Consider the following 24,013-nt stretch of genomic DNA (forward strand, 5'->3'; position numbering starts at 1 on the left):
CCAGTGAGTGCTCACCAAAACTTTGAAAAACCAGAGGTTCGAAATTAACCTCTGTCTACTCAAGAGTTGACTGAACCTGCAGCCTTGTTTCCCTCGAATGCAATTACGTTGAGCGCTTCATGGCCTTTTTGCATTTTGGAGTGGGGCTAGTACCTAGGCGTGAAAGGTGGGTGGCTTCCACGTCTTCGACCACGTTGTTTGTAAGTCATTTGGAGAGTTATTTGAGAGTTATATGCTCCTGGAAATGTGGATAACCAGAGTTATGAACGAGATCCTGAGCAAAACTAGAGATTCAAGGGACCTTAAAAGGGAAAGCTGACGGTCTGTCACCCAGGTGACACTCAACATAACTACATTCAGAGTGAACACTCAGGCGCAGAGCTTGATAGGAGAAACAAGAGCATCCAAGTTTCTGTGTTTCTGCTCCAAAGCGTGACTGGAGGGCAGTGGCCGGGATGTTCTTGCTGGGTCCCTTCTTGTCCTGCAGGTTGGGCGGCAGGGTCCTTTCTGCACAGTGAAGGCGCTCTTACATCTTCAACCAGAACATCTCTACATGTTAATTTTGTATGTTATAACTCCAAGAAAGATTTTATTGGATGAAAGTGTTTTGCTATAAAATCAAGTTTGGAATCTGTCTTATCATTGAATAACCTGTACTTTATCGACCTGACTTATACACGTCCACCCTGACTGATGGCTGCAGAAGGGACAGAGGCAGCCCCTAGCTATGTGGTTCTCTTTCGTAGGGAGAATATGCCTTGTTAGTTTCAGTAATATTTTCTAGAGCTTTAGTGACCTTGGCTTTAAAGAATTTCTCAGACTTATTCTGTACACCTCTGATCTAAACCTCTGTGGCAATTAGAGGACAGTTTTTAATAAGATAATCATCTAGAAGCGTCCATCCAGACCCCTTTCATCTTTGTAGAGGACTAAGCCCTTGACTTGGGGGCTGTTCTTGGAGGTAGAGTCACTTCCTCCCATTAACTCTTTCCTCCCCAGGCTACTCTGTTTAGCTTGTCTCTCTGATGTTCTTCTCTGAACACTTTCCAAAACCTCCATTCCTCTCTGAAGTTTGAAGCTGACAATTAGACCCAGGTTCCCAGGAGACGCACCTTCCCATTGCTGGGTTGAATGATGACTACATGTGCCAATGAGTACTCAGTCTTGGAGGTGAAGGGGAGAAAGTAGGAGGAGCACTGAGCAGCAGGCTTTCTGTCCTATCTTTCTAGTCGGCAGGGCCTCTGCTCGTCTCTGTGATGGAAGGCTCAGGGTAAGGGCCATCAGTAAAGGAGATGGCATAGCCTTTTCTCCTTTGAGACACTCTCTCCAAGTGTTGGGGTTCATGTTGGCTTTAGGCAACAGCATGACCCAATGTTGCAAACTGTCCTCTTGATTTCCTGACTCCTCCCTGCAGTGAACTAGCAAACCTGCCTTTGAAAAGAGGATGGTGACTGATTGATTCATTCAGACATTTGATTATCTATTATGCCAGGTGCTTTGCTAGGTGCTGAGAACACAGTGGTGAGCAAAACTTCATAGGATTACAAATCCTGAAGGTGCTCACAGCCTGTAGTGGAGACATGTATTAATCAAATCACCACCAAATATAAAACTGTAACTGAGACAAGTACTAAGAATACAATCCATAACAGAGGGGTTTGACCAATGGGGGAGACTTTCCTGTGGAAGTGATGCTAGAGTTGAAACTATGAAGAAGATGAATACATCTTCTGTTTATGAAGATAAACTGATGTAGGTTAGGCAAAGAGAGAAGGCAGAGAATAGTCTCGACAAAGGAACTAGCATGTGCAAAAGCCCTGTGGCATGGAGGGAGGATGGTGAGTGTAAGGGGCTGAAATAAAATTCACTTAGAAGGGGAATTCAGAAGAGGATGAAGATACAGAAGAAGAAAATAGACTCTCCCCAGCCAGGTTGCCATGGTGTGGTTTTCTTTATCTAAGAGGAAAGGAAAATGTTGGAGCTGACTATTAAGTCCTGCCTGCTCTGTCTTGTCCCGTATTTGGATTAAAAGGTAACCTCCTTCCACTCACCAGCCTTGGCATTTACAAAAACTTATATACTTAATACTTGCCATTCATTCAATCAAAGATTTCCAAAGAGTGAATCACCAATGTGTCTGGCACCATGCTAAGCACTAGAAATAGAAAGGTGAGCAGGAAGACAGGGCCGGTGCCATTACTTCCATTCTAGTGGAGGAGACAGAGAAGTGAATGAGTGATTCCACCAGAGTGGAATTAGCTCTTGGCTAATTACAAAGGAGAGTAGAGGGTGTTATGGATTTGCATTTTCCCTGGTGTATTTCACTCTGACCTTTTAAAATCGGCACATCTTTGGTCCTGCCAGTTAAAAGTCATGGCTTCATTCTGTTCTCTCTCGCAGCCACTGCTTTTGTTGTCCGTTAAACTAATAGATGGACATCACTAAGTGAATCTTTCAAGATCTGTTCAGTGGATCTGGCAATGTATTGCCAGACGCATCTCTCAGTGTTTAATCTCGGCTGACCCAGTTTCCCTGCCTCAGCTGGGCAGAGACAGTGCCCAGTCAGCTCTGCTATCTAGGTCATTAAACAGCAGCCACCGTGCCGACTCCCCTCTGCCAGTGCCCGCCTTTCCTGCAGGTGCAAAAGTTCCTCAAACAGCCTTCCGGTGGTGTTGGGTGACCTGTGTCCATCTAGCCTGGGGGGAGTGCTTGGCCAGGGCTGGGCTTCCTGATCCCGGGGGTGTGGATAGACACGGTGTCAGGAGGTGGCTGTGTTTTGCAGATGACCGTTCAGAGAGTAATGCCTTTCCAGTTACAGTGGGTGCAGGTGATAGTTTCTAATTCCTCTTTCCATCTTTCTCAAGTGATAGCTCAAATCTACACTGAAAAACCAGTGTCTTAGTGATTGCAAAAAAAAAAAAAAAAGATAATATTTAACTGTGCACTTGATCTGGCTGGATTATACTGGCAAGAACATGGGTTCTGGAAGCCCAGCTTGGCATTCTACCTGTGTTCCTTTGAGCCCAGATACCTGGCATGTCTGAGCTGTAAAGCAGGGTAATAACATCCATTCATGAGATTACTTATAGATAATAGTCTAGCACAGGGCCTGATCATGTTGTAACCATTCTCATGATGATTGCAATTATGTGCTTTTCAAAATTCAGCTCCCTTTTGTGGACTAAGGGAGAGAAGGCATATTTGCATATTCTTGATAATCTTCCCATCCAATTCCATGTTTACTGTAGTAGCACTTAGAGATCCAATATACGTAATGAGCTTTCCCCCGCAACACCCCCGCCTGTGCTCCATTTGACTAGGAACTGCCTCCCAACCACTCCTGTGAGTAATGACCACATTCTTTTCTTTCTTTCTCCCCTCCCATCTTCTCGCCCTTGTGTAGGTGAAAATCGCATTGAGGTTCTGGCTGAAGTCTGGGACCACTTCTTCACTGAGACTCTCCCCACCCTGCAGGCCATATTCTATCCAGTTCAGGTCAGTCTCACTGGGGAACGATCTCCTGCCGGCCTGGGCAGTCTGTCTTACTCCCTGACCGGTGCCCCCTGGGGCCTGCCAGCGAATGAGGGAAAACCAGGAGCCTGGGCACTGCCCGAGTTGGATCAGGACCTCGGACATCTTTGGAAGGCACTCTGTTCTATATTTAGCATCTAACCTCAAGCAGCGAACAGTGCATGCATACCTAGCAATTTGCAGGCTCTCCTTTCCCTCTTGGTTTTGAGGATGTCTGTATCTTCTTAGAGTGGTTTGTTTCTTCTTTTCAGAAATAAGGGAAGATGGGGGAAGGAGACTTTTTTCCCTTTTCTTTCCTTTTTTCCCCTCCCCACTTTCTTTGAAGCATAGTGGTCTGGCAAGTTTCCTGTGACTCCCAAATTCCGGGAAAGGAGTAGTGTTCCTTGCTCTCCATAAGCGATTTCCTGAAGACGAGAAGGCCCATGATGTAGCAGAAAGAACTGCGGACTAGGAATCTGTAGTTGAGTGTAGGCAAACTCATTTCCTGTCTCTGAGCATGGCTTCGTTTCATCTCCTGCAGAATGAGGAATTTAGAGTACGAGATGAACAGCATCTCTTATGCTTCTTATTCTGAGAGCTCAGCTCATTTCTACCATGTGCTGGTTTCCCTCTACCCTGCTGCAGGGGCCAAGAACAGGATTGGTCAGTGCCTGGTGAGAATAGACACGCCCTCAGGCAGACTGACCAATAGATGTTCTTCTCCAAAGTGTACGTGTCTGTCATAGGCTTCCGTTGCTGTGTGCTCACAATAGCTCTTGCCATTGGGGTTAAGGCTTCGCATGCAATCAGGTTCGGAGAAGGCAATGGCACCCCACTCCAGTAATCTTGCCTGGAAAATCCCATGGACGGAGGAGCCTGGTAGGCTGCAGTCCATGGGGTCGCAAAGAGTTGGACACGACTGCGCGACTTCACTTTCACTTTTCACTTTCATGCATTGGAGAAGGAAATGGCAACCCACTCCAGTGTTCTTGCCTGGAGAATCCCAGGGATGGGGGATCCTGGTGGGCTGCCGTCTATGGGGTCGCACAGAGTCGGAAACGACTGAAGCGACTTAGCAGCAGCAGCAGTAGCAGCATGCAATCAGGTTAGATTAGATGTGAAGCCATTGATAGGAATTACTTTGTACCAGAGGTAAGGGCCCATGGGCTTTGTTTGCTCTGAATGCTGTTTTAAAGGAATTCTGGGTTCTTTTAAATACATGTCAAATATTTTAAAATCGGAAGATCACGCCTTCAGAGTCCCTTTTTCCAATTCCAGTTTGCCCCTAACAATTCCAGTAGAAGCGTGTGGCCTGCAGCCCACTGCTCTTTTCATCCCATCCCTGCTCCCCGCTGCGCCCCCATGAGAGGATTTATAGCTTTTCTGTGGATGGCTCACCCTCTGTGTCCACAGACTTGTCCCTTTGCTGCAATACTCACTCCTTGGCCAGCAGTGGGTCTTAAGACGACATGCCTGGGAGGCAGGGTTGCCAGATAACACAAATTGACCTACAGGATGCCTAGTTAAATTTCAGATAAACAATAAACAACGCAATATTTGGGACATACTTATACTAGAAAGTTATTCAAATGTAGCTGGACAGCCTCTGGTTTATTTGGCAGCCCTACTGGAGAAGGGGTGTAGACCTAGGTCCTTCTTAAGATTCCCTGTGTCTACAGGGAATTCCAAGATAGAGATACCCAGATGGGTTTTTTCTCTTTTTCACCGTGCTTCGAGACATGCAGAATCTTAGTTCCTTGACCAGGAGATCAGGGATCAAACCCTCACCCCCTGCAGTGGAAGCTCAGAGACTTAATCATTGGACTGCCAGGGAATTCACCACTAGATGGAGTTAGAATGGGGAGTGAGGAAGCTGAGTGGGCTTGGCCCTGGTATTGGAGGGTCAAGAAGGGCTCCCTTAGCCCCAGATTCAGGCAGGAGCCCAGTTGTGTGGATCTGAGGATGACACTGTCCTGCTTCTCTTAAAAAATTGTAAGATCTGGGACTTCCTTGGTAGTTCAGAGGCTAAGACTCCATGCTCCCAGTGCAGGGGAGCCAGGGTTCAGTCCCTGGTCAGGGAACTAGATCCCTCATGCTGCAACTAAGTGTTCACATGTCACAACTAAAGATCCCCGCATGCAGCAATGAAGAGTGAAGATTGTGCATGCTGTAACTAAGACCCAGAGCAGCTAAATAATTAAGTAAAAAAAAAAAAAATTTTTTTTTTTTAAGAAAAACTGTAAGATGTTGCAACATATGCTGTTGCCCCATCCACCTCGCCCACCCACAATTTCCCAAGTGCTGCTGCTGATACAGATACCCCACTTGGAGAACCCCTGGGCTCTTACTACTGGTAATAACACCCTCGGGGTGTCTGTTAGTCTAGACACTAACTTCCTGCGTAAGTGTCTGCGTGAGACCTGCTTCCTCACTGGATAAAGGTGTTTGAGTGCCCACAGTATTCAAGGGTGTAGAAACTTGCCTGCCTTTTTCTGTCTTGTAGAGTGAATGGAGTCCTGGAGAGGAAGCAAGGGCACAGACACTTATGAGATAGGCAGTCAGTGCCAACTGCTAAGATGTGGTGCAAAGAATAGAAATTGTAGGACCTTGGGAAAGGTGGGGGACCACTACCATTGGGGGTGGCCAGGGAAGGCAATCAAGAAGGAGTGGTTAGGGATTTCCCTGGTGGTCTGTGGTTAAGACTCCATGCTTCCACTCCAGGGGCATGGGTTTGATCTCTGGTCAGGGAACTAAGATCCTACGTGTTTCAAGCAGCCCCCAAAAAAGAACTTAGAACTAAAGAAAAAAATTTTAAGAGAAGAAATGGTTAAACTGAGCCTGTGAGGTGTGGGTGGGGTGTATCTCTTGGGACTGGAGAGTAGGGGGCTGTGAGAATGGCAAAACCACTCTTGCCCGTGTTTCTCTAAACCCTAAGGAGTTTTAGGAAGTGCAAAGCTTCCTTAAGTCTTGACCAACTTGAGGAATGGGAGGCCACATCCCTTTGGGAGGATACCCTGATGATATCTCATCTTCTCTAAGAGCAGCCAATTGGGGTATGTGCTGTGTACACACATGCAAAGGAGTGTCTTGGAATGGGCCCTGCTTTCCCTTTCTGTTTTGGGAAACTTTAGGAGCTCTAGAATCAAATACTTTATCTTTGAGATCCAGCTCTACTTTGGGTAAATTCCTGTCAGTCTGGGTATAGGGTTGTTCTTCTGTGGATTGGGTTTTATTACGATATCTATCTCAGAAGTGGTCATGAGGATCAAACGTGCCATTTATATCTGGCATGTTGAGAATCAAGCCCAGCACATGGTCAGAGGTAAGGGTCTTACTTAGCCTTCCTAAGATAAGGATTAGCTCTTACAATTATCAGTCACTATTTTCATCCTCAGCCCCTATCTACGTGGTTGAACAAATCCTTTTCTTCTACGTCTTCAGTGATTTTCCTTCCTATGTTACTTGCATTGGCAGAAGAGTCTTAACAGGTCCTATATTTCCTTCTTTGCCTGGCATACGATAGGTCCACAAATATTGAATGGCTGAAGCTGAGGACACAGCCTTGAGTGTAGGGAGGCGCTGTCTATCTTTCCTCTTGTTTCCTCCTCTTCCTCCTTCCTCACTCACAGCCCAGCACGACCCTCAATATATGGCCTTGTGTCACCTTTGCGTCGTTTAGGCAGGTTGAGTCACACCTTACTTTTTTTATTGACATATAATTGATTCACAGTATTAGTTTACAATGATACAATATTGGTTTACAATACAGTGATTCAGTGTTTCTATAGAGTGTACTCCATTTAAAGTTATTGTAAAATATTGGCTATGTTCCCTGTGCTGTACAATATATCCTTGTAGCTTATTTCTTTTATACCTAGTAGTTTGTACCTGTCCATCCTCTAGCCCTGTGTTACCCCTGTCCCCTTTCCCTCTACTCACTAGTAACCACCAGTTTATTCTCTATGAGTCTGTTTCTGTTTTGTTATATTCATTAGTTTGTTTTGTAAGTGATAAGGTACAGCATTTGTCTTTATCTGTCTGACTGATTTCACCTAGCATAAATACCCTCCAGATTTATCCTTATTGTTGCAAATGGCAAAATTCCATTCTTTTTATGGCTGAGTAGTGATGAAAGTGAAAGTAGAGAGTGAAAAAGTTGGCTTAAAGCTCAACATTCAGAAAATGAAGATCATGGCACCTGGTCCCATCACTTCATGGGAAATAGATGGGGAAACAGGGGAAACAGTGTCAGACTTTGTTTTTTTGGGCTCCAAAATCACTGCAGATGGGTTACTGCAGCCATGAAATTAAAAGACGCTTACTCCTTGGAAGAAAAGTTATGACCAACCTAGATAGCATATTGAGAAGCAGAGACATTACTTTGCCAACAAAGGTCCATCTAGTCAAGACTATGGTTTTTCCAGTGGTCATGTATGGATGTGAGAGTTGGACTGTGAAGAAAGCTGAGCGCTGAAGAATTGATGCTTTTGAACTGTGGTGTTGGAGAAGACTCTTGAGAGTCCCTTGGACTGCAAGGAGATCCAACCAGTCCATTCTGAAGGAGATCAGCCCTGGGTATTCTTTGGAAGGAATGATGCTAAAGCTGAAACTCCAGTACTTTGGCCATCTCATGTGAAGAGTTGACTCATTGGAAAAGACTCTGATGCTGGGAGGGGTTGGGGGCAGGAGGAGAAGGGGACGACAGAAGATGAGATGGCTGGATGGCATCACCGACTCGATGGACGTGAGTCTGAGTGAACTCCGGGAGTTGGTGATGGACAGGGAGGCCTGGCGTGCTGTGATTCATGGGGTCACAAAGAGTTGGACACGACTGAGCTACTGAACTGAACTGAGTGTTCCAGTGTGTGTGTGTGTGTGTGAGTACAGCTTCTTTATCCAGCCATCTGCCTAGGGGCATTTAGGCTGTTTCCATGTCTCAGCTGTTATAAATAATGCTGCTATGAACATTGGGGTGCATGGATCTTTTTGAACCCATGAGTCATACCTTATCTTAAATGAAGCTTTCATTCTGAAGGAACAGGGGTCAAATATTCTTCTCTTCAACAGCCCCCCTGGGCCTTGGAGACACCAGTCCCACCCTCTGATTGTGGTCCTGGCTCCCATGTGGTTGGTGACAGATCCCACAAGCTCTTACGTCCCGCTGCTGCCTCTTCTCTTCCACCAGGGGCAGGAGCTGACCATCCGCCAGATTTCCCTGCTGGGCTTCCGCGACCTGGTGCTGCTGAAGGTGAAGCTGGAGGACCTGCTGCTGCTAGCGCAGCCCCAGCTGCCCTCGTCCATCGTCCAGATGTTGCTCATCCTGCAGGTGAGGCGCGACGGAGATGTCACTGAGGGATGAGGGAAAGGGCCCCTGTGGCTGGAGCACCCTGGCTCAGTTTGTCTTCTTTAGTGTCATCGGTCACGTTCCAGTTCCTTTGTCCGTTTGCTGTGCGTGCAGCGAGCCCTGTCAAGGTCCCTCTCCTCCCGCAGTCTCCCAGGACACTTGGAGATGCCCCATAAGCGATGGTCCCTTTAACGTGGGGAATTTGGCATCATTCCCTGAGGGCGTCCTGGGACATGTTCTTCTACCCTCTGGGAGTCAGGAAGCCAGAGGCTGGGGGTGTGACAGTGACAAAGGCCGGTCTTTCCCCAGCCCAGGACTGACTCTGGGTGGCAGGGGTGGCAGCTTCTGGATCTAAAGGAAACGTGCAGGTTGTACTGCCCTCGGACCATCCCCGCTGCAGGGAAGTTGGGCCCCAGTAGCTAGAACTGCTGTTTTCTCTGCCTGGGCCCGCACTGTCCACGGCATCAAGAGATCTGGGGCTGGTTTTTCCCTGCCTACCTCTCCTACAGAGAAGAGCCATTTCTCTTTCCCAGTGCATTTCCAAAATGGCCCTGAACCAACCCTCCCTCCTCAAAACATACAAGGGGCTCAACCTTTCCTCCCGTGGGTCATGAGGTCCTATCCTTAGGCTGTCCAGGAAGAGGCTGAACCAGAGACTTTGACCACCCTAGAGATCTGATTCTCCCTGGCAGGTGCAGGCAGGTCTGAGACTGTCCTAGAATGGTCCCTTCTGAGGGGACCTGCCCAATCAAGCCGGTGTGCCCTCTGCCAGTCAGTGCCCCAGGGTCCTCCCCCGCCCCCGTTCCCCCCACCAACAGGATCCCATGCTGGGTTTAATTCTCTTCCCTGATGGCTCAGATGGTAAAGAATCTGCCTGCAATGCAGGAGACCCGGGTTCGATCTTTGGGTTGGGAAGACCCCCTGGAGAAGGGAATGGCTACCAGCTCCAGTATTCGTGCTGGGACAAACCCATGGACAGAGGAGCCTGGCGGGCTACAGTCCATAGGGTAGCAAAGAGTCAGACAAGACCGAGCGACTAACACTTTCACTTTTCATCACCATCTGGAAATTCTTAATTTTTGAACAAGGGACCCCACATTTTCATCTTGTGCTGAGCCTTGCAAATACATAGCTAGTCCAGCAGCCAAGCCAAGGATAGCTCCTTCCCAGAGGGCTGTGTGCAAGTCAGGTTCTTTGCCCAGGGATTCTGATGCAGCTCAGAATTTCCTTCCCACTTCTTGCCTCTTCTCCTCGCTCTGCATCCCTCTCTTGTTTAGTGCTTAGGAATCGTAGAGTGGAAGAGTCTTGTGGGGAGAAGGCAGATGAGAAATATCAAGGGGTGAAAAAATGAGATAAAAGTGTCCTCAGCTCTGAAACCCAACCAAGGTGGTTTTGGGGCTGAAACTGCTCTACTTTTGAGGCTGTGGGTGGGTCTCTGAGAGCATGAATAAGGCTCCCCTCTCCCTTCTGCCACCTGGAGGATCCCCTCACCCTTCCTAAGTGAAGCCTTTCTTTTCTCAACATGTAATTCTGTAGTTAGTTGTGATAGATACTTATTTTTTTTTAACAAAGAAGCTTTTGTAATACCATATTGCCAGTGGTCGGAGAAGGCAATGGCACCCCACTCCAGTACTCTTGCCTGGAAAATCCATGGACGGAGGAGCCTGGTGGGCTGCAGTCCATGGGGTCTCGAAGAGTCGGACACGACTGAGCGACTTCACTTTCACTTTTCACTTTCATGCATTGGAGAAGGAAATGGCAACCCACTGCAGTGTTCTTGCCTGGAGAATCCCAGGGACGGGGGAGCCTGGTGGGCTGCCGTCTATGGGGTCGCACAGAGTCGGACACTACTGAAGCGCCTTAGCAGCAGCAGCATTGCCAGTGGTAAAGAACCCACCTGCCAGTGTAGGAGACGTAGGAGACCCGGGTTTGATCCCTGGGTCAGGAAGATCCCCTGGAGAAGGAAATGGCAACCCACTCCAGTTTTCTTGCCCAGAGGATTCTATGGCAGAGGAGCCTGGAGGGCTACAGTCCATGGTTCGCAAAGAGTCGGACACAACTGAGTGACTTAGCACATTACACATATTAGTAGTTCTGAAATTCCACCTGTTTTTACTTTTTTTAATTTTTGTTTCATATTGCAGTACAGTTGATTTATAATGTTGTGTTACTTTCAGATGTACCATGAAGTGATTCAGTTACACGTGTACATGGATCTCTTATCTTTTAGGTCCGTTTCTCATATCGGTTATTACAGGGTATGAGTAAAGTTCCCTGTGCTCTATAGTAGGTCCTTGTGGAGTGTCAAGCGAGGCATCTTGCTGGCCTTTCCCAGTGCTTCTGCTCTTGCTGAGGGACATGGAAAACCCTCAGGTCTTCTCCCATGAGCAGCCCCCTCAAGTGCCAGACAACCTCGCTCACGTTTCCTCTGCACCAATTCTGAGCCCTTCCCGGTCCTGCAACCACCAAGTCTTCTGCCCCGTAGCCCCCTCCTCAGCCTTCCTTTTCGTTTCGGTAAGCCACCCCTGCCTCCCACTGCCCCCAGCTGCCCCCATCTCACTGTGATGGAGCTGACAAGGTACCACGTCAGCCAGTCCCTTGGAGCTTGCACCCAGGGGTCTCCACCCAACCTGCAGGACGGGCCCCTCCCCCTTCTTGGCCCCAGCTCCTAAACTCCAGTGCAGGGGAGAGTTTTCTCTTTTCAAACGAGAGTGATTTAAAATCTCTTCCGCTTTGAGACTCTGACAGCTGGCCCTTTGGGCTGAGCACAGTGCCCACGAAGCCTTGCTCTCTTGCAGGCCCTCCATACAAACACATGGCTTCCACGCCTTTCCAGCAAGAAATTGAATTCCTTCAGAGTTAGCTGGTTTTCTAGAAAACCTCGATGACTTTCCAGCTCCTTGTAGCTCCGAGGACTCCTGTGCTTTTGAACTGACCCTTCACCTTGGTACTAAATGTGTGTCTGGTCCACAGTGATGCTCCTTTTCTTCTGCTGTTCTGGTCTTTTCCAGATTCTCTCCCGCTTTCTTTTCCAGCCTGTTAACAAGGAGCAGTAAGATGGGCTCAGAGCCAGGCAGCTTGTGTGCCAGGCCTGGGTTTTGGCCCCTTACCAGCTGTATTTTCCTGGGCAAGTTACATAAGCTTTCTGAGTCTTAACTTTCCTTGTGTGTAAAAGGGGGGATGGTGAGGGTTGTTGGCAGGTGCTGTGAAACATAGAAAGTGCTTTATAAAGCTCCTGTGTGCCTGATGTGGAACAGTTATTGTGACAGAGAGGGTGAGCTGGCTGTGATTGGGACCGGTCAGACCTCAGCCCTGGAGCTGGGTTGGGGACAGTCCCACCGTTCCACCAGCCCTGCTTTGGGGTGGGATCCCACCGCAGAGGCCACGGTGCTTGCCATGCACAGTTCTGATCACCGCCACCCAGGACCAGTGCCTGGGGCTCCAAGCCTGGGTTTCCTTCATTCAGCCACGAGGATACAGCCTGCTTGGAATGTAGTGGGAGGGTGGCCAGAATCCGCTGGCCATGGTGACTTGGACTGACCTGTCTCTCTTGGGTGTTTATTTCCAGAGTGTTCACGAGCCCACAGGCCCAAGTGAGGGTTATTTGCAGCTGGAGGAGCTGGTGAAGCAGGTGGTTTCTCCTTTCCTTGGCATCAGCGAGGACCGTGGCCTCTCAGGCCCCACGTACACATTGGGTAAGGGGGCCGGCTCTCAAGCTGCCAGGAGCCGCAATGACTGGTACCAGTTATGTTTCCCTGAGCCCTGATGACCTGCCAAGCCCTTTGCTTCCCACGTGGGTCGTGCAAACCTCTGCATGTTCACTGCTCGTGTTTCCCTCTGGCCTGGTTGTTGCAGTAACCTCCCCGCTTGGCCGATTCCTCCCCAGGAACGGATACTGAACTTCTGTGGTGGTGCTTGTCTGATTCACATCTTTGATCAGTGGCTTTGATCTGTTTTGGTGCCTGCAGTGTTAACTTTCCTGTATCTGATACCAAAAACCATGCCTGACTGCAGCCTACCCCCTCATGACTGGAAAAACCACCAGTGATGAGTTTCCTTTTGAAAGTGGCTCAAAACGTGAAGCCAGCTTACTGGGTGTGCGGCTGGAGATCCAGCTGCTGCTGCCCACTGCATTCCTGTAGGTACTGCCAGGGACTTCACACGCAGGACAGGGGCTCCTGGACTGGGGGACAAATCCCACTGAGGCCTCTTTCCAGTGGCTGTAAAGCTAAAATTCAGGCTCTGTACTACTCACCCCGGAGAATCTAGAGATGAAATGAGTCTATTCCTTCGTTCAGTGAGACTATGGTCTAGATGAGGAAATAGCTATAGAATATCATAAAAGATATTCCTCAGTTACTCTCTGAAATGGAACCACCCACCCCCCGCAAATGCAGGAACTTTTGGCTTGTGGTTCTAACTTCAGCAGCCAAAATGCTGCCTGGCAATGCAGTGTGTGTGCATACGCAGTCACTAAGTCGCATCTGATTCTTTGTGACTCCATAAACTATAGTCCATTAGGCTCCTCTGTCCCAGCAATGGAGTGGGTTTCCATTTCCTCCTCCAGGGGATCTTCCCAACCCCAGGGATTGAACCTGCATCTCTTGCATCTCCTGCATTGGCAAGCAGATTCTTCACTGCTGTGCCACCTGGGAAGCCCTGGCATAGAGTAGACAGTCAAAAACTATTTGTTAGATGGATGGGTGGTGCCCGAGGCTGGGGTGACCAGCACCCACACACAGGTGCAGAGGTGGAAAGGGATTTCCCGAATTTGAAACCTTTTATCCCTTCTTCTTGCTTGAATGGAGACAGAGCTGGGCTTCAAAGAAAAGAGGGGAGGAGCAGCCTCCAGCGGGCTTCCCGCCCCTTCCCGGGCCTCCCGACTGCAGAAGAAAGCAAGGCCTGCCACAGTTTTTAGGGCCCCTTCATATTTCTCTGGAGACACCAGTTTAACCACAGTCACCACAAATCTGAGGGTGCTGGCCCCAGTCTTCTGCCTGCCTGGTCCTCCACCCTCCCTCCCTCCTTCCCTCCCTCCTCCCTGATTCCACCCAGGAGCTGGCAAGAGCCGGCTGAAGGAAAACAGTCCCCTGCCCTCCCCGTGAGGAGGGCTGGGCGCCACTTTCCTGCTCTGGCGGGGCCAGCTGGCCCCCAAGTTTGGGGCAGGAGGATACAAGGAGATGTCAGCATGCCAGCGGGTTAGCCGGGCCATGGCAGGGACCCCACCATCTGCTGGGCCTGGAGCTGGGAACGCGAATGGATTTGGAAGTTTGTTCAGTGAGGACTCGCTCTAAGAGGGGATGCCTTCAACTTTTCAGCTATAATAAGACTCATACATACTTTCATCAAATTGTGATCAACGGCCTGAGGTTTTATTCTTGTGCCAAGGACAGTCGTTGTCTCTGGGGCGTTGTCACAGTAGAACCCGAGAAGGGAGGAAATGACCTTCTTTTGATTACTTTTTTATTATATTATTATTTCAACAAATGTGTACTAAGAAGACCCTGTCCCTGGCACCTCGTGAACTGCTGCAGGTGATATCTGTGACAAAATTGACCCACCCCTGCCCTCTGGCACAGGGACCATGACTCATCAGTGTACAAGTGCTCTGAGTGGGGAAGTCCAGGGCCCACGGCAAGAGGACTGGGCAATCAGGGAAGACTCCCTGGAGGAGGTGATCTCTGCAGTGGGACCCGGAGGATGAATACAAGTTAGCTGAGTCAATGGGGAGGGAAGATTGACCAGGCAAAGGGAAGGATCTCTGGGAGGCTTTTGAGGTTATGAGGAGGTGGGTGGGGAGCAAGAGGGTGCAACGTTCGAGGAACTGAGAGAGCTTTAGAGTTGCAGAGTGGCTGACGGCAGGGGAAGCCCCGGGACACAGACCACGTCCTGGGCACTGTGTGGGGTGGGCTGGATACCACGTTCCCACTCACAGGTGAGGCAAATGCAGGTCAAGGTCACTTGGCTGTTGGAGACAGGCTTTCAAAGCCCCTAGCTCTATGCCCTTGGCCAGCTGTTCTTCCACACTCCACCCGCCCCCCACCCACCCTGTCAGCTCCAAGAGGTGACTGATGGTGCTGAGGGACCGCAGAGAAACTGGTCCTTCCTTCTCAGTTGTCGACTAAAAAAAATTACACCCTAAAAACTGAGAATTATGTTTTAGTCAATGGAAAAACTAAGTACTTGAGCATAGAAGACAGCCTCTCAGATAGCTCTGGAGGACTGTTCCAAAGAGGGAAGGAGGAACTAGGGTGTATGGAAGTTTTTGCAACAAAGACCAGGTAGTTGGAATATTGTTATTCCTATGAGACAATACTGTTAATTAAAGAAAAATAGATATCTCACGTTTGTGAATTTAGTGCTTTTCTACATGTGGGAAGATGCAAGAGTCTGGGCTCATTGAAGTCATTCCTTTTTTAAAAAACTTTTATATTGGAGTATATTTTATATTGGAGGATAGCCAATTAACAATGTTGTGATAGTTCCAGGTGGACAGCACAGGGACTCAGCCAAACACATACATGTGTCCATTCTCCCCCAGCCTCCCCTCCCATCCAGGCTGCCACATAACACTGAGCAGAGTTCCTGTGCTGTACAGCAGAACCTTTTTGGTTGTCCATTTTAAATACAGCAGTGTGTACATGTTGACCTCAAAGTCCTTTGATACATACCCTAACGTCTAGGCCTGCTCTCCTATAGTTTTTCTCCATCCTGAATCCCCTGAGGGTGCACAGTCCAGGGTGGCTGCAGTGGCTGCTGGCTCGATGGCCAGGGCATCCTTTGCTTAGTGGTATGGCAGCCGGCATTCTTTGTCCACGCGGTCCTTAGTGCCAGAGGTATCCAGGGCCAGGACGTCATCCCCAACCAACCCCTGGACACCAAAAAGCTAAAATGGCCACCACAGCGCCCTTCCTTATGGAGGACACCCCTTTCTAGATAAAGAGAGGACTCTCTGTGGCTCAGTCTTCCACTCAGTTGAACAGAGGCTCTTCTCCTGTCTGTGGAAGAGGTAGCTGCCTGTTGTGACAACCGGCCGAGGTAGAAAGAGACGGAGCAGAGGCGGTGGACGTGAGAAATCTCCGGAGGCCTTTCCACGACCTCTCTGGGCCTGACAGGGTGGGAGGGGTGAAGGGCAGCTGGGCCCAGCATCTCAAAACACCTGTCACCTTCCAGGCCCTGAGCAAGCACTTGGCATGTAGTCATCCTACCAGATTCTGGGGATGCATGCTGTCGTGACCTCAGACTCTGCATTGGTAAGAAACGTCCCCAGGGTCACATGGGGTAGGTGACCAGAGCTGGAGAAGTGGCCTTCTAGGGCTCCCACCTGTACTCACGGGCTCAGGCAGGTTGAGCCGGGGACTCACGGGTGGACCCTCTTCCTGCCCGCCAGGCCCATGGGTCTGAGAGTTAAGCCTCACCCCACGGATGGGCAAGGCTTGCTTTGGAGAGAAAAGATGAGTCCCAGGACGCGATGGAGTGAGCGTGTGTGTGTGTGTGTGTGTGTCCTTCCCTCCAAAGCTGTCACTTTTCTTGGGCAGAGGGAGTAGTGGGTGAGGAGGAAAATAATGAAATCTTAAAAAAAAAAAAAAAAAAAAAAAACAGGCCAATTTGTCAGAGGCCAGGCCCACATTTCTACCTTTCCAGTTTCCCAAGTTTCCAGGCCGCTGCCCTGGCTCAGTTAGCGCTCGTTTCTTCCGCACAAAGGCCCGGGCCTCCCACTCATCTCTCTCCATTGTGGCTCCAGGGGGAGGGTCCTTTGCCCCAAGATACGGTAACTTGTCCTCTTGACCAGTCGGCATTCATGGACTTTCAGGTGCCAGGGCCTAAAGAGAGACGCCCACCGTGAACCTGATGGGCAGGCGTTGTAACACGCCTGATGGGGGCCACTCTGGTGGGGCCTGGCCGAAAGCCTGGGAGATCAAAGGCCTGGGAACTGAGTCCCCAACAAAGAACCGCCTCCTCCGGGCTTTGTTTCTCTCTGGGGGTTTGAAGGGAGCTGCCAGGGCTGGCTTCAGAGCAGGGGGACGAATGCCAGGGCTCCGCGGGTTGCCTGGGGAGTAAGGCAGGAACAAATACAGGAGGAGGCTGGAAGAGGGGTGCAGGAGGCGTCAGGGTCCAGCCCCTCTTGCTGCTCCTCCGTGGGCCCCCTTGCCAAGGAGGGGCCAGCTTTCAGGCACCAGGTGGGAGACCCACAGCTCAATCAATCCCCTTTGGAGACTTCCTGCTCTGAATGGCAGGGCCCAGCTTTCCCTGATGCAAATAAGAAAAAGAAGGCAAAGAGGACAAGCAGCCACAGTGTGGCGAGCTGACTATCAGCTCCAAGCCTACTATGCAATTTAAAGGCCTCCCAAGGGGCCCCTGTGGTCTCTTCTCTGGGAGGCGGCTCTGAACGTTGGGGGGAGCTTTGCAAGCACACACGGCCTGCCCAGGGGACTCACACAGCCTAGCCGCCCCTGTGGTCTCTGCTGTGTCCACACCCAGGCTTGGGAGCCAGAACATTGTGCCCAGAAGGCAGGAGGAGGAGCTGGTGGCCTCCGGGTCAGCGGCAGGGAACTGTCCTAAGAGAGGCGGGGCTGGCTGCAGAGGGAGCAGGGCTGTGGAAACCACCAGGGTGGGCTTCAGCTGTGTGCCCTGGAGTAAGTTACTTAATGTCTCTGAGCTGTGGAGGGCCGAACACAGAGGAGGAAGAGGCTGCCCTGTCGCTGGGCAGGGGCCTGGCAGAGCTGCCAACAGCTGTATTACAGGCCCAATAGGATGGTCTGGGGCCTGTGGAATCACCCCAGATGAGGAGTTGTGTGTGCCTCCCCTTTCCTTCTACGGACCCCAAACCACATCCCAGACCTTACCATGCTGTGTTAGTCACGGCCTGATTATTTGTCGGTCTCCCCCTTAGACTTATTGCATGTGGCTCCCCTGTTGGCTAGGCATGGCGTAGACCTCTCCTCTGAGGGAGGGAATGAATGAACGGACAGCCATGCAGTCTGTCTGACCCTCAGAGGACTAGGCCCATCTGAGAAGCCCCCTCTTCATAACTCCTCCTCCTCTGATTCCCCAGCCTGCTCTCATTTGTACCCCTGCCCTGACATTGGTTGCCCTGATATTGGTCAACATTGTGTTGACCTGGTTTTAACACAGATGTGTGTGCTGGCTTCCAGAAAGTCAGGAGCAAGGGCTGTGCTATCCGCCCTGGGCTTGAATCCCAGTTTCATCACTAACCATGACTGTAAAATGACTTAGCATGTCAACCTCAGGTTCCTTTTCTGCAAAGCAGTCAGGAGATCGTGTCAGTGAAGCCTCTCCTGTTTGGATAGAGTGCATAGTAGATGCTGAACTAATGACTGCTTCTAAAACTTCCCCCACCCACCCCTCACCACTGTGCTCCAGCCCCTGTGTGAGGCCTCATATCAGATTTATGCTCCTCTTTGCTCTCCGCAGCAAACACAACATTTTGCACAAAGCTCAAGACGTTTGTTGAAACGTTTGTTGAAAGGGGGGCATCATGGGGACCCCCTCCTCCAGGCTGGCCACCCCCCCTCTGGCTCCATCTCTCCGCAAAAGCCCAAGTAGAACCCTCCAGAACCTTTAGGCTGCTAGACTAACAGTGTGAGAGAGACGGACGACGTCCAGGCACCCATCTGAGACAGCTTGCTAGCTCATTCTGCCAGGTTGGGAACGATGGAAACCACCCAAGGAATTCTTTCCTCCAGAGATGCTGTGTGTCTACCATGCACGTCTCTCCCCCAGACCTCATCCCGCGTCCTGAGCCTGGGCTTTTTTCCAGATTTCTCCTCTTTCTTGATCTGCAGGTAGTAAGCACTCACTGTCCAGTCCAGTTTCCTCCTAGGCTGGTTGTAGGGCCGCCACCACCTGGGTTTTCCAACTGCCAACCTTGAGTGTTTGCTTTTAACAGCAGCAGGAGAGAAGATGAATTGTTTTCAAGGGCACTTTTTTTAAAGGATGGTTCTTTAATGGGGTCCCTGCTTCTTTGAACTCTTCCGGTGCTTCTGTTTTATAGTTATCGATTTTTGCGATCATAAAAGTAATACATGGTTATTGTAAAAATGTGGGAACATTTTAGAAATGTGAGACTTGGCGCGTACAAGCACCCAACGCTTCAGAGAGGACCTCTGCCGACGTCTGGCATAGATTCTTCTGTCCTGTTGGCTCCTTGGCGTTTTATCCCCTATATCATTTTTCCCCCAAAGAAGGGCGTGAGGACCCAGCCTCTTGTCTGGCATTGCTGCAGGCAGTGTTTGCTGCTGCCTGAGTTCAGAGAGTGGGCTGGCTCAAGGGCAGTGATGGAGGCTGGAGACGCAGCAGTGTGTATTAGGGATGTCTGGGCACTGCCATTTAGGACTTCAGAGGATTGGCTTGAGCCTCAGTCTTCCTCATCTGAACAATGGGGATGATGAGAGATGTCCTAGTGTTTTAGAGGGAGATTGGGACTCAACAGTAAGATGATGGATGGGAAGACACTCAGTAAGTTCTAAATTCTACATATTATTACCTGATTCTGAGAAATAATTGCTGTTGCCATCAAATAGCTCCTGGGGGCTCCAAGTGAGTAGTCATGGTGACTTAGTCCTAAGGGTTAGGATTTTATTCTCTTGTCATTGTATATACATATTTGTGTATGTGTATATAGTCACACACGTGTGTGTGTACACATATATGCATATGAAAAGTGAAAGTCGCTCAGTTGTGTCCGACTCTTTGCAACCCCATGGACTATACAGTCCATGGAATTCTCCAGGCCAGAATGCTGGAGTGGGTAGCCTTTCCCTTCTCCAGGGGTCTTCTCAACCCAGGAATCAAACCCAGGTCTCCCACACTGCAGGCGGATTCTTTACCAGCTGAGCCACAAGGGAAGCCCTTATATGCATATGCATATGTGCATGTATGGGCATATAAGACCATCCAGTGATGGGACCTGCTGAGAACTTTGCAGATGAACACGGCACCCTCACTACAATGCCCATCAAGGCGCATGAGCTTTGAAGGTGATGACTGCATGTTTCAGGGCCTCCAGATCCATGGGAAAACCCAACAGTAAACTAGAGCAGCATGGGCTGAGTGTCCCAAGGCCAGTCTGTGACTGGCGAGTGCCGTCTTCTCTCCCTTTAGAGATCAGGTCTCCCCCTCCACCCTTTGTTATCCTGTCAGGGGTGGAGGGAGCACCAGCAAGGTCAGGCCTTCCTCATTTATCCCCTTGGAATCCCCTGCTGAGAGAGGCATGTGTTAGGAGTCTTCCAGGTCTTAGGAATGGGGGGAGTTGGGGAAAGCAGTGACAGGTGCCGATGGGTTGGGAGGTTGGAAGGCTGGGGTGTGTGCACTGGCTGGAAGAGGGCAGAAGGAAAAAAGAGGCTTTGACCAGACCCCACCGCTCCTCAGCCCTCCATCCTCACCTCCTCAGCCCTCCACCCTCACCTCCTCTGCCTCGCTGGGGTCTTTCATCCAATTCATGCTGCTAACATGGTGCCTCAGTGGAATAGGAGGCTGGTGCCTACAGAGGAGGCTTTCCTGGGGCCTTGGGGATGCAAGCTTGCCCTGGGCCCTGCCCCGGCCACACTGGAGGTCTCAGGACTGGCGTGGTCCTTGTAAAGGTGGGAGAGGAGAGACCTTCACAACTGGGTGTTATTTGTACACAGGCTTCCTCCTTCCGACTCTTCTCCCTGGATTCGAACCTCATGTACTTGGCTTGTCCTTCCCTCGGGATGCTTAGTCAACTATCGCTATATATGCTTTGTGTGGACAGCGAGCACAAGTGAGTCTGGAGTGAGACAGCCCTTGTTTTGCATCCCAGCTCTTCTACGTTCTAGCATCCCAGCTCTTCTATGTTCTAGCTGTGTAAGCGTAGGCCAATTCCTATCTCTTTGATGCTCATATTATCTCCCACTTTAACTATGAAAAATGATCATAACTTAGGTTCAATTTTTAGGAGGATTCAAAAAATGAACACATGTCAAGGTTGAGCATAGTTTCCAAAATGGAAGAATTTGAGAAGCAGCAGTTTTAAAAATAATTCATGTCCACTGCTCTCTGCTGCCTCCATGGGCCATCTACGGAGCCTCATCTCCTCTTTGGTGCTGTGAAAGGCTGGTTGAAGCCAGAATATCGACTTGAACAGAACTCAGGCCTCAGATCATCAAGCTGCTGGGACTGTTGGTGGTTCTGGTCCATGATGATCCAGAGGATGTGCCACTGCTTTTGCTTTGATAGCCAAGGTCCCCCCAGTTAGCTCTTCCTCTGAACTTGAGCTTATGAGGCCTTTTCCACTTCCTCTGTTGACACTGCAGGGGGCTCATCATGCTGAATGGAGCCCAGAGCATCTCTGGGCAACTGGTCCAGCCGGTGCTCAGGTCTTCGGACAAGACTGGTTAGAAGGGAATTGAGGGCAAATCCAAGGAAGCTGAGGCAGCAGCTGCAAATGTGAGGAGACTCCCTTGGAGCTCCTTCATCTGTCATGGAACATCCATTGGTACTCCTACTATGGGAGGGCATGTTGGCCATAGGCAGGATCAGGCATGAACAAAGTGAAGTTACAAGAGAAACATAGATGTAGCCAAGTTCCTTCCTTGTGCTTCAGGGCTTCATCTAAAGCCGTCCCTGAAGGTGGAGCTGCCACCTCCCTCTTCTGCCAAATTCTTTAGGAGTTTTTGACACCTACCACCCCCACCCAATCACAGCCTTTGCTGGTCTTTCTCTTGCAGCCAGGCGCCACTCCAGGGTCCGGCCCAAGGTCACGCTCCTGAACTACGCCTCCCCAATAACCCCCGTCAGCCGGCCCCTGAACGAGATGGCCCTGACCCCGCTGACGGAGCAAGAGGGGGAGGCCTACCTAGAGAAGTGTGGCAGCGTCCGGCGACACACAGTGGCCAATGCCCACTCGGACATCCAGCTGCTGGCCATGGCCACCATGATGCACTCGGGCTTAGGGGAGGAGTCTGGTGGCGAGGACAAGTGCCTGCTGCTGCAGCCCAGCTTCCCACCGCCCCACCGGCAGTGCTCCAGCGAGCCCAACATCACCGATGGTCCCGACGAGCCAGAGCAGGGGGCCACGGGCAGCCAGGAGGACTCGGAGCTGAACTGTGCTTCCCTGAGCTGAACCCCCATCTCCCAGGACTCCCAGCTGCTGCCTGGCAACCAGGATGAGGGCAGCTGCATCCCCAAGGATCACTGAGGGGAGCACTTCCTCTGGGCAATGCCACCTTCTGCCTTTTTGGATACAGGCTAGTCTGAGTGCCCTAGGGGACATTTGTCATAAGCCTCTCCATTTTCAGGACTGTGAGCACCTTTTTGCAGCCACACAGATCTAACTGCCCAATGTCTGCCCTCTTGCCTGCTTGACTCAACCCAGATCTTCCTCACTGGGCTTTTATTCTCAGATAATGGACTGTCCGGTCCTCCTGACTGTATATCACAGCACCCCTGGTGTTCCTATAGCTGGAGGTCATCCAAACCACATACAAAGCCAGCAAGGCTGTGTTGGCATGTGGAGTTCCCCTTGAGTCTTTGTGATACAGAGGCTGGTGGGTGAAAAGAGGCAGTAGAGAGATGTACCTCTTGACTCTCTCGTGTGGAGTAAAAGTAGACTGCAGCCCCTCCCAAGCCTGACCAGGAATGCATCTTCCATTTCAGTTTCAGAATTACTGGCCAACGAGGGTTCTTCCTCACCTATACCCAGACCCTTTATGCTGTCTTTGGCTTTTGGCCCAGGAGGGCCACACGGCTAGAGGAACCCCATCTTTAATTAAGCTTCAGTGTTCCCTTTCCAAGGCTTTCTCCCCAACTCAAGGAACTAACCTCCCCGGTGGAATAGCTGGTGCCTCCCTCTTTCATTTCAGAAACTGACCCCTTTGCTGTCATGGGGGAGGGGCCAGCTGATACCAACCAACTAATCTGTTCCTGGATTTGACTTGAATTTTTTTTTAATGTACATCATTTCAAAAATAAAATCGCTTGCAAATATTTGCATGTAGATCTTGCACTGCTCATTTCCCATGGAGGTGGGTCTTCACACAGAAAAATAGCAAACCCCCTAAGAAAGGAGGTTAGGAGTGGTTCAGGGTGAAAGCAATCCATGGTAGGTGGGGCCCCGAGGTACAGAGCTCTGGAAGCAGCTGGATTTGAGTCTGGTAAGCCCTGTGTTTGTGAGTGTCATGGTTTATAGGCAAAGTTGTATTGAGATGAGGAGACTCGGCATGCCTCGGGAGCAGAGGGGCCTAGCAAATGAGATGTCTCTGCTTTATAGTGGGGGGAGCCAGGGCTGATGTGGGCAAGACCTTTTGGAGACATGTTCATTCCCTATGATTAAAGCAGTGCCGAGAAGTGCCTGGAATGTCTAACCTTTGGGGTCTGGAAATGTTCTTTGGATCAGCAGGCTTTGGTACTATTTATGTATAAAAGGTGAAAGTGTTAGTCACTCAGTTGTGTCCGACTCTTGGCAACCCCATGGACTGTAGCCCACCAGGCTCCTCTGACAATGGAATTCTCCAGGCAAAAATACTAGAGTGGGTTGCCGTTCCCTTCTCCAGGGGATCTACCCAACCCAGGGGTTGAACCTAGGTCTCTGGCATTGCAAGTAGACTCTTTACCATCTGAATCATATAATATCTTCTCAACACTGCTTCCTCCATACAGGTCTGGACTTTTTATATCCTTTCACTCCACTGTTCTTTTTGTATTTGTCTGCTGGCCCCCTGATAACAACTCCAGAAAAAAAAAAAAAAAGAAGGCCCTGAACACTTCTGGCACCTTCTAGGTATCCTGTTAGTCTTTGGAAACTTTGTTTATGAAATGTCAGAGCTGTGAGCCAGCTTGGCTTCCAGTACAGCTGGAGAGAGGATAAGGACAGTCTAAGCTGCCAACAGAGGAAGAGACCTTCTAAACTCATCTCATCCTTGACGGTATTTCCCTTCTGGGTGAAGATTGAAATATGACCAGAGTAGTGCTTTTGATGGCTTCTGATTTGGAAATTTTGTTTAAGAAGTTGTTTCGTTTATATCCTTTTAAGAGAGTGATGGAAGAAAAAATACACAAAGGAGACCTTCTGAGAATTTCAAACAAAAAATAATCTGTGGATGTGTTGGCTAAAGTCCATGCATTCACCAACATGCATTAGCAAATGGAATATCAGTAGGTAACATGTGATGATTTCTT

General features: G+C 49.9%; 1 protein-coding gene across 11 annotated transcripts in view; it reads left to right on the top strand.

Annotated features, from left to right (window-relative positions):
- Positions 1-22,822, top strand: part of PRR5L (proline rich 5 like) — a 157,716-nt gene extending 134,894 nt beyond the window's left edge. For 8 of the 11 annotated variants that reach the window (XM_061381160.1, XM_061381154.1, XM_061381155.1 and 5 more), the window contains 4 exons: positions 3,404-3,495; positions 8,696-8,836; positions 12,423-12,549; positions 21,565-22,822. In XM_061381160.1, the coding sequence (XP_061237144.1) occupies positions 3,404-3,495; positions 8,696-8,836; positions 12,423-12,549; positions 21,565-21,959 (755 nt within the window). In that variant the 3' untranslated portion in view covers positions 21,960-22,822. Of the gene's footprint in view, positions 1-3,403; positions 3,496-8,695; positions 8,837-12,422; positions 12,550-20,502; positions 20,619-21,564 lie in introns of all 11 variants that reach the window. The other 3 variants (XM_061381161.1, XM_061381153.1, XM_061381162.1) reach the window with 3 other exon arrangements.
- Positions 22,823-24,013: the final 1,191 nt, after the last annotated feature.

The sequence above is a fragment of the Bos javanicus genome, chromosome 15 (assembly GCF_032452875.1).
Source record: "Bos javanicus breed banteng chromosome 15, ARS-OSU_banteng_1.0, whole genome shotgun sequence".
NCBI lineage: Eukaryota > Metazoa > Chordata > Mammalia > Artiodactyla > Bovidae > Bos > Bos javanicus.